The sequence below is a fragment of the Acyrthosiphon pisum genome, chromosome X (assembly GCF_005508785.2).
Source record: "Acyrthosiphon pisum isolate AL4f chromosome X, pea_aphid_22Mar2018_4r6ur, whole genome shotgun sequence".
Lineage (NCBI taxonomy): Eukaryota > Metazoa > Arthropoda > Insecta > Hemiptera > Aphididae > Acyrthosiphon > Acyrthosiphon pisum.
In genome coordinates, this window is record NC_042493.1 from 63,107,467 (window position 1) to 63,118,885 (window position 11,419).

The 11,419-nt window shown below is 30.1% G+C and overlaps 1 protein-coding gene across 1 annotated transcript in view; it reads right to left on the minus strand.

Annotated features, from left to right (window-relative positions):
* Positions 1 to 7,208, minus strand: part of LOC100568829 — an 11,341-nt gene extending 4,133 nt beyond the window's left edge. Inside the window, exons 1-5 of the mRNA XM_003243410.4 lie at positions 6,955 to 7,208; positions 3,977 to 4,078; positions 2,713 to 3,099; positions 2,459 to 2,650; positions 1,029 to 1,119 (exon numbers count right to left, since the gene is read on the minus strand). Coding sequence (XP_003243458.1) covers positions 1,029 to 1,119; positions 2,459 to 2,650; positions 2,713 to 3,099; positions 3,977 to 4,078; positions 6,955 to 7,130 — 948 coding nt within the window. The 5' untranslated portion in view covers positions 7,131 to 7,208. The remainder of the gene's footprint in view (positions 1 to 1,028; positions 1,120 to 2,458; positions 2,651 to 2,712; positions 3,100 to 3,976; positions 4,079 to 6,954) is intronic.
* Positions 7,209 to 11,419: the final 4,211 nt, after the last annotated feature.

Consider the following 11,419-nt stretch of genomic DNA (forward strand, 5'->3'; position numbering starts at 1 on the left):
CTTAACTTTTTAACTTAACTTTAACTTTTTAACTCGTTAATGCCCAGCCTTGAATTTTGGTAATTCTACTATATAAATACCAAGGGAGTGGTTCTAAAAAAAACAGTTTTTTGCTATGTTGTAAATTTGTAAGACGGAGATAACGCATACGGGTATCACGTCCAAAATATATTATTATATATCATTAAACAAAACATAACGCAAAACGTAATTTATAGAATATCATTAAACGAAAAATAACGCGAAATGAAATATTTTTAAATCTATTTATTTAAAAGGTCTATTGGTTTCGTAGAAACATTTATTTCATGCAAACAATCTAAGAATTGATTATGTATATTATATTCCATATCCGGGACATATTGGTACCCGCATTAATTAAGTATATTATTTTTAAATTTAATAGCCAATAGGTATTAACACTATTTTAAATAACGATAAACGCAAAACTTGTATAACGTTTTAATTCTAAATAACGATAAACGCAAAACTTGAATTAGTTTAAATTCTGTATATCGATAAACTCGAAAATTGTGTAACGTTTTAATTGTAAATAACATAAAATGGAATTCTTTTTCAAATGTAAACCCTGTTTTTCACTGTTTGTTTTTCTAATTTTCCCAAATGTACCTCCAATATAATTTTCGTCAAAATACTGTACTAAACTTTGGTTCCGGGAGACATTTATCTGGAGTATTTTTTCCTTAATATTACAAAAACTAAGGATACTTGACATTTTGTTATAAATGCCTAATTATTTAAATTATGGTTATATTTAAAAATGTATTAAGAAAATATGTTTTTCTTGCTATCATTGATAAATATCCATATCACCCCCCCCCCCCTAAAAAAAAGGTCATAGTCATGCCACTAATTTAATATATCCATGAAAATTATAGGTATCCCATATATTTTTATGTTTTTAAAAACATTTAATGCTGATTTTTAATAATTTCAAAAGTGTTATTTAAAGTAAAACCATAATATATTATAGTACATTTACTGTACATTTACTAAAGTATTCTTACATTTAAAACAATTTTATCATTTGTTTGTCTCCACCAATAACGTTCATATTCCATTCCAAGATGGATATTACAATCGATAGGTAGTCTCCTCCTGCAAAATCAAAATAAATATTAATATATACCTAACTTTTAGAAATGTACGTATGTAGTTCTAATGTTTTTATGTTTATGACGAGAAGAATAAATCAATTACAAAATGTAGTAGGTACCTATTATTAAGTGTAAGTAAACATCCCTGAGTAAAGCATCCCCTGTTCTTATTTAGGCAAATACTTATTAAATGACTAATACGATGACTATAAATGAGGAGAATGTTAAACAATCTGATTAAAAAAGCTTATAAATATATGAAATGAAATACCTGATTTCTGAAATAAAATATAAATAAGTAGGTATCCAAAATAAATTCTATGAGATATTGCGAAACTGATTATTTTTGAAGACACAAAACTTATTTTAGGAAACCGGTATTATTTATATAGTCCCCGCTGGGACTGGATGACTATCGGGACAGCATGATAAAATTGGTAACATCCCGGTTAATTAGGGACGAATAGTAGCACTAGTATAATGTAACCATTGGTAATTAAAAATATAAACCTATTAAAATATTTGTAATACTAATAACAAAGACTTTTCATCGAAATAAATACAAATTAAAAATAATAACCTATTAAACTTGTATGAAAATGAAATACAGCGTAACGTCAATAAATTCAATGGCTCAATAGTTCGAAACGGTCAGTACATCAATCTATATTTTTCATAAATGAATGTACGTTTAGATGGTGTTTATAGGTTTTGATAATACTGAAGCATTTGAAGCTACATTTTGCACATATCATATTCCTTGAGACTCGGGGAGTATTTATAGCTTCGTTTTTAAACCCTTTTAGTTCGCTAAATTTCACTCGTGAATTTTTCATTTTGGCTCATGAAATACGAATATTTTATTGTTTATATAATATATAGAAGTACCATAGGTTACTCACCATGATGTTATGGGATTCTTTTTAAATAAATGAAAATTATTATTTATTTAATGTTTGTTATTAAAGTTTACATCAACAAGAAATGTGTGTAGCTTATAGACTTAACAACAAGGTACAAAACCGATTTTAATGAAAATGTTAGAGATTATTCTTTCAGATTTCAAAAAAGTAAAGAGCAGTTTGAATCATGTTAAAAAATATTTTAAGTAATATTTCCAATCCACCACATGTGTATTGTCCATTTCAGTCGAATTACTTCAAAAAACAAGGTACACCGATGTCCATTTGCCACTGAACTGAGGTACACTAAGACCGAGATACACTGATATAGCGTCATATGTTGTGTATGTTTATTTTTTCCCAGGTGAATAGTTGGGTTATATAGCTAGAATCTATATTATATTTTATCACCATTTTCAGATTTAAATTAGAACCTACCTTATGCTAATAACTTCTTCAGGAATCTTTGGCATTATTATTTTGAATTTTTGATTGGTAACAACATCTGTCTCAGTTGACTGTTCAATCGACTCCTCAGGTGACTGCTCAGTTGACAACCAAGATGGCAGAGGTATAGGTTCTAATCCTTCTGCATTTTCGAATGACTTTGTAATTTCTAAATGTTTGTAACTAAAAAATTAAAATTATCAATTAAAAATTCTAAGATAAAATTGACTTCAATTATTCCTTACTAATATTTAGTCTTTGCAGCCATCATCTCTGAATAAGTATTGAGACTCATTCTAGCTCTTTTATTAGTAAATTTACTAGCACTTGTATGAGAACTTGTGCTATCATTTTTATGACTACATTTATTAACACTTTTATGAGAACATGTATTAGCATTTTTGCTTGTACTCTTACTAGTATCTGCACTAGTACTTGTGTTTGTACTTTCTCCAACATTTGCATTAGTAATTGTGTTTATACTTTCACTAGCATCTGTACTAGCACTTGTCTTTATACACTTGTCTGTATCTGCATTATGACTTGTGCTACTAACTAGTTTCTTGTCAAATTTCATCAATATCTCATCATCAAAAACTTTATTTGTCAAATCGATAAAATTGGGTACTCTACTATACAAAATGTATACATATTAGGAATTATTTATAACTGTTATTATAATAGAGTATTAGATTAAAAACAATTAATTTAATTAAAAACACATAGTGCATTAATTACTATCATAAGATAATAAGCATAGAGTGTAACAGGAAAACCTGACAAAAAAATTTTGCTATTTAAATGTATAACAAAAATTGTAAAAACTATAATATATGATTAAGAAATATCAAAAACTCATGTCAGGAAATTCCAAAAAATAATATTTGAAAAAAGTATTATTATATATTACGTATTACCTACATTAATTAATCAAAAAATAATGATATTTAAAAAAAATCTAAAAAATAAACTACTTTACTCATATAAACATTTTCACCATCAAAATTGTTCATATATAATCAGATTTACAAATTGGGTTATTTGAATTTTTCCAAAAAAATTTAAATCAAATTTTAAATTATTTATTTTCAGTATTAAAAAATAAAAATAATTATTTTATATTATATTATATTATAGGTAATATAAAAATACCCAATTTGTAAATCTGATTATATGATCAATTTTGATGGTGAAAATGTTTATATAAGTAAAGTAGTTTATTTTTTAGAATATTATGTGTACAGTAAAAGACTATAAATTTTAATATATACATAAAAAATTTAAAAAATGTATCATAACATTTATTAAGTTATTTCATCTGTCAAGTCTTACTGTTACATCTTGTATATATAGGTATTCAATACCTAATTATTTTGTCAAGTAGGTATTTATTGGTTATTTTAGTATATTGTAAGTTTAATATTATGGAATAAAAAACATAGCAAAGGCAAATATAAATTATTGTAAAGTAGGTATTAAATACTATAAGTGCACATCATATATACTTACTTAATTTCATTATTGATACTACTTGTATACCAATCAAAAAAACCTTTTTTAAGCACTCCACAAAATTCACTCAAATCATTTGTTTGTCTTTGTCTCGAAGTTCTAAAAAAAATTATGTTCATATGTTACTAGATTAAACAGAAGTTAATATTCTTTAAATAGATTATTTATTATACTATGTTATGAAAATTGGGCCATATTTTAATTAATTAGTCATATGATAGTTATTATGAATGAAATAAATTAACTTTCATTATTAATTTACATCACCAATTAGGTGAGCCGTCAAACTGAAAAAAGAATGGCTCATAGATAATTGATGTATAAGAAGGGCCAATCTCACTTTTTGGTAAAATAAAAGTTCCTAATATAAGGGCAAAACATATTCAATTTATGTACTTATATGTTAAGCACTGTATCTCATATTCACCAAAAAGTGAGATGGCCCTTCTTGACACAAGATCCAGTATTAATAGCACAATGATGTATGCGTGATTTTTTTTTTGTAGCTGAGAAACTTTTTCTTGTTGTTATTATGCTTTAATCTTCAACTCCAATATTTTTTTTTTTGATACGAAAGTTTAATGAATATCTCAACACTAAAAATAAGTTTGCTTTGATTTAAAGTATATCATTATCTAAGAAATATGGTGTTGGTCTCACTCTCACATTTAAACACTAATTATTCAAAGAGATACAGACGTTTGAAAATATGCGTGTGATATCATAGAGCCGAAGTCTTAACGGTGGGGTATTAAGTACATTTAATTAAAAATAGTTGTGAAGGTACGAAGGGGGGAAGGTGGTGAGTAGTGAATCAATAAACTTTGTGTTGTTGCGGCGAGGTAGTAACAACGAAACTAGAGTTACAGACATCACTCCATTTATATTATGTGTATGTATGTTATAGTAGTATGTAAATTATAATTATATTATAAATCATTTGTTGTATTCTGCGTGGATGTGTGTGAAACAATACTGTAATAATTGACGAAAGAAGTATGTATGTAATGCAAAACTGCAAGATACAGCGCGGAAAATTGGTGCCTGGTAAGTGGGGGTTGTAGTATAGACGATCGATCAATACAGAACTGAGTGGTATCACGATAAATTAAATTTAGGAGTGGTGGTATATTGGGCCGTGGTGTGATTGATAAAGTCGGAGTCAGGTGAGAGGAATACTTGTCAATTTAATTGTTTCAAATAATTCAATATTTCCTAAATTATAATCTTAGTGCTTGACCCAGAGGTCAAATAATAAATGCGATCACTGGACAAATTTACCATATGATTGATACAGAATTTAATTAAAAATAGGTACCTAGATATATTGTTGTTGGAATTTAAATCGAAATTTGGTTCATGTCATATATTAGTTATAATATTATATATTATTGAATGGGGCCTAGCGATAAAAGAAAATATATGTTGGTTTCTAATAAAATTTAACATAAAAAAATATTTATATTTTTAGCTAAATCAATTTTCTTGGTACTAGTTCCACAAGCATTGCAATTCATCGCGACGTATTGTAAGTACTCAGCATAAGCGTGCGCACGGGGGAGGCAGCTGCCTCCCCTGCGAGAATTTTCGCTTCCCCAAGATCTTATACATTAATATCTACCAATTTTTGATAATACATATTTAAATAATAATAATAATATTATGTTCAATATTGGTATACTGGTTAGAATAGAAGAGCTACGCTTCGATCCTCCCAATAATATGTGTAAATATGTAGAAGAAATAACACTTTCACGTTAACAAAGAATTGATGAACACAATTTAGGTAGTCACTGCGCAGAAGCAAACGAATCAGATGGTGCTGGGGTGAGTAGTTAAAACCTAGGGGGGTGGATCAATAAAACTGAGGTTCGGTGTGGTAGTTTCGAAGGGGTGAGGGGGTTGATCACAAATGGGAAGACGTGGTGGTGTGGTGGTCGGCCTAGCATTGTGAAGGAGTGAAGTGGTAAGTCGTTCGAGATTTAACTGGGTGACGTAGTTTGGGGTGGTCCATTGGACCGAGAGGGGTGGTTGAAAGCGATCGTCAGGTGCGCCTGCGTGCTTGCAATACCAGACGACCGCTTTTAACGATAACTAAATAATCATGTTAGTGCAAGCGGTACCTGTAAGAGTAAACATTTAACACAAACACTGAAAAATTTGACCATATTATTTGATAGTTCATCATATTTTATTTCACCTTGTATTAACTGAAATGATTTAAGTACCTACAATTTATAATTTTTTCGTCGAAAATTGAAACCTAAACTTCGTTTTGGACAAAAAACATATCGCAGGATCGTTATCAGAAGGGGGAGAAGAGGGGTATACCCCCCACCGATTACCCGTGTTTATTTTAGCTTATATTATATTAAAAAAAATTATTTTACAAAAACAATATGGAACTCCCCCTCCTACACACACACGCACACACACACACACACACACAACAAAATATTTGGTTACAGCAAAGGGTACATAATAATATATTGTATAACATATGATATATTTGATATAATATGTGACAATGAAATAATAACACGGTACGGGTTCACGGGTAAAAGTGAAATGTATTGAAAAAAATATATTTAAATATTTTATACGTTTCGTGTACGAGACTGGAAAAAAATCAAACGCGTTATTCGAATGATGACTACAGGGAACCAGTGTAACTGGTCCACATCAATAATATAATTTATATATACGATAAACCCGTGCGGTAGACTGAGGGTATTCGACTGAGCGGTGATGAAACGGGTGCCAGGGGTGGCGGCAGGGGTATGATTTATTTCATTGTTACACGATAGTAAAATATATATAGTGCGCTTTATAGAGATCGTGGATAACGTGGATCATATTATAATCTTAAAACTATGCATGCATATTTGTACAAGTTTTCAATTTATATTATATATATTATTCAGTCATAAGATCAGCTATCGTAAAATAAATAATAGTTGTGAGAAAAACTTCACCTTTGGAACGCGTAATCATTCATAGCAATCAACATGTGATCGAAATTTGGCAAACGTTTTTCAATTTTCATGAACATGTCGTATAATTGGGACCAGTCGATGTCGTTGGCTGGCTGCTGTGTCTTGTTGACGTTGCTCTGTTCTGCAGGGCGTGGCTCATCTACGTTGTCAGACATCTTGGGATGAACAAGCAATTGAAACGAAAAGGATTGAAAAGTGGTCTGCGACGTCTGGGCTGTCCGGGCGCGTTGGCAAGAGTAACTTAAAAACGGGCACCAGATCTGGTCCCTGGGAAATCTGCGGAAAGCTCGCGCAGGCGTGTTGCAAACTTTTGGCTGGGATTAAGCCACGACCCGGGAAGCGGCGCCAATTGGGTGTGGGCTGGGTGTGTAGCTGGTGGTGCGCAGAAGCCATGACCCATTGGATTAAGTGGACTTCGCGGGGATTCATCAGTGGAAGGCCGTGGAAACTGTGTATCCGGGTTTATTGTGTGGTCGTGTGAGCAGTACGATCGATACAGCTGGAAGCTGTGTGGGTGGCCGGGTCGTCGAATCCGTGGCATCACGAAACGAAATTTTTGCTGTGGAGTGAAAGGTGGCAACCGTGCACGTCGTGTGGGTGGCTGAAATATGAGCTAACGATATTCCCGGGACCCAGGCCCTTCCTGTTCTTATGGATCCGCTAAAAACGAATTTATTTTCTCGTTACGAGGTTTTTAAATTATAATAGGTAATTTGCGTTTGAAATAAATATATAATATAATGGGTACATCATACCTACAGGCTACAAGTACCTATATCAAAGTTATATATTTTACTTATCAATTTTCACTATGACAGCCTAGCGAAGTATTAATAATTATTATTTGATAATTTTTTTGTAACGTGAAGTATCTACCTATTGTTACTGCCTGTAATCCATTCTAAGCTCCTTGTTACATTGGTCAGTACCTATGTAAAAACATATTAAAGGACCTCGCTAAAGTCATTATTTAAGGGGCAACATTTAGGCAATTTCTAATCTTGTTATAGCCACCCGAGATCTATATGTTGGTTGTAAATTATTATTAGTGTGAGTGAAATTAAATGCGGCCATGCGGGTATTCTCTTTCATACACGCATGCATAATATGTCATTAACTCGATAACCATATCAATTTTATGATTGAATTTTACAAAAACATACATTTGTTTTGACAAAATTAAAGTTATATAACGTTTTCTGATTTTGATTCTGAAAAAAATATTTGAATTAATAAGCAGAAAAATGTTTTTAGATCGTCCGAAACATTTTCCGTTTTTAATTTTAATTTTAATAATGATTCGAAAAAGTTGATATTTTTAAGTTTTCAATTACAGTTCACAATAATTGAATAATATAAAATTTAGTTATTACAGAGTGCTTCGTAGGATCTATAGACAATTTTCTGGTGAATTCAATTTTTTTCAGAAACAAAATCTAACTTTAATTTTGTCAATACTTTAGGTCTTTTCAGCTAAAATTGACGGCAGTAGCAAGGCCCCTTTATAAATAAATAATAAGTAAAATAAATAACTGCTGTTAATAAGGCTATGATTTGAATTGAATATTGAACTACAATACTGTTAAATAGGCACTCACTTATGTACATGGACAGGGGATAGTGATATATGTATATGTTACAGTAAATGATGTAAAACATGAAAATTACGTAATTAACCGGTAATTATCGTAAATATATATATAAAATGGAGATTTTCGATATTCAGCGGTTATTTGCGATATTCACCAAACTAATTGGTAAATGTTATGTATGATAGGTACTAAAATTCGATTATAACAACTTTTATGTTTTTCTGCTGCACAGTTTTACATTAGGTAGATTTTTAATATCTATAAATATGTTTATGAGCAAGATATCTGATACCTAAAGATTAAAGGTATAAGTAATCGATAATAAAGTTCAGTTTTAGGACGGGGTATCGAATATTCTAGAACGTGCAATAACAATCGTAATGACCTGCGACAATTGCCGATAACGTTTTGACGGCCCATTACGTCTTTCTGACAGATACACAGATATCCGAGATCCGACAGTATTGTAGACAGTGTCATCTGGCGTGTATGTTGTTTAGCGTTTTGTTTTTTCGTATTTATTACTCATAATTTTGTTTAAAAAAATAGTAGTAAATATTTAATATTTAAATATGGATGAGAACGTTATGAAGAAAAAATTTGATGATATTATATCTTCTATATTACACAAAAACGTGATGACAACAAAGCGTTTTTAAGTTCATCCGAAAACAAAATAACGAACGAACGAAAAAAATCAGTCTCATGTTTGCAGAAACAAGCAGAAAAGATGTTAAAGTCATCATCATCTCGATTTTATCCACTCGAAATAGGTTCAACCGTTAGAATATCGATACCAGAATATGTAGATCGTGCTCGCGGAGCTCCGCGTAATTTATTAGCAGTCGTTTTAGATGTCGAAAATTATCTTTACAAATTAGGTGAGTACCCTTATATAAATTATTCAAATATTTACAAAAAATGAATGTTATACTTTTAATATAGGTACTGAACATGGACACCTAAAACATAAAAACACAAGATCTGAGCTAGTACCTTGTAAAGAAAAACTTCTCGACATACCTAAGTTCATCAAAGAAAAAGAGCTTACTCTTCGAGAGGCAGCAGGTTTGAGCAGTATTTCAGGCACTCAAGGGTACCAACGATGTCACTGCAAAACTAAATGTAAAAATAATAAATGTGCTTGTCGTTCTTCAGGCAAACTTTGTAATTCAAAATGCCATGGATCATTACCATGTGAAAATAAGTACCTAGTTAATAATAATATATGATACAAGTACAACAATAACCATTTGTATAATTTTTTATCGTAAATTCCCGGTAATTGACGTAAAAATCTACTCATATAAATTAAAAATGGATATTAACGATATTTACCGGTAAATTACGTAAATTATTATTTTTCGTCCATTTACCGTAACATATATATTATAATATTGCATCGGTGACCACCCTAAATACGTATATATATAACTTTGTTCTAAAAATTAAAATTGTCAAAATATTATTTTTTTAAAAACCAGTCACTATTTTTATGTAAGCAATACAAACAATTTTAAAACAATTCCGATCAAAATTTGGTTTAAAACTCAATATTTTATTAAAGAATGAAAAAAAAAATAAAAAACTTGAAAACAATTTCTGATTTCAATACTTCGTATTATTTAAAATACATTTTAAACTCAACATCTAATTAAATTTGTATAGGTAGGTATTTGTGCAGTAAATAATAAAAGTTTCTATTCTCCAGCTTCGATATACTTTTTTAATTAAAATAGTGTTAAGCCTAATGACAATTCCCCCCCCTCGTGAAACATTTTTGGATCTGCCCCTGGTGGGGCAGTTAGGTATTGCATTTTTATTTTAAATGTATAAATAATAAAATATTAATAAATACAAATAGGATTACAATATTTATATAAACGTCCATCAGATAACATTGCTCATTGTCGTTTTCGGCGAATGTGGTAGTGGGTGGTAATCTTATACCACCATACCGGGTAGATCGTAGATGGGCACAGACAGATCCGAGGGATATTGCTCGGCATCCATGGCAACACCATCGTACGATGATCAACAGCCGATCAATACTTTTGACATAAATTATTTCATCCAAGCATACGTAATAAAAAGATTCTTTATTTTTTCAGAATACTTTTATAGTTTTATACATTATAAAATATTATGCTTAAGTCAAACTGATATTCCCACATAAAAAAATGTATTCATTAAATACCTAGGTTTATTAATTTTCTTTAACAATATTGTGTAGCTAAATTTCTACATACATGTATTTAAACATGTCTGAGTATGAAAATTTGGAATTTGACAATGTCAAAAACTGTGGATTTAAATTAATTCAAAACTAATTTTAGATTCTGAGTGGAGCACTGGAGCGAAAAATGTAGTGATTAGGTACTGATTTTACAATGATGTGTGTTTTTTTTTATTTTTTTTTTTTGTGTCTGTGTACACGATAAGTAGGTAATTGAAAATATAATGTTTAGAATCTACTTCAGTATCTTTTTTGATATGATAGTGATTCAAGAATCTAGTTGATGCATTTCTAGTAGTTTCCAAAAGCACCGGGAAAAACAAACAAAAATTAAGGAAGAACGGGAAGTTTAAAGTAAAATCGAGTTTTAACAAAACCAATTTTGGTTTTTGGTGTATTTCTAAAGTTAGTTCTAGTAGTAGTCATCATATGACATTTTTAATTATTATTAGTTTTATTTAAAATGAAGATCAATAAAAAAATTTTGCTTAGTCAGAAAAAAAAATATTTTTCATCCTAATTATGGGTTTGTGTCCATCCTTTTTGATTCGCGATCCACTGTTTTTTTACAATTATTTTCACGACTTGTGTCACCTTTTTAAGCCATGAAAGAAAA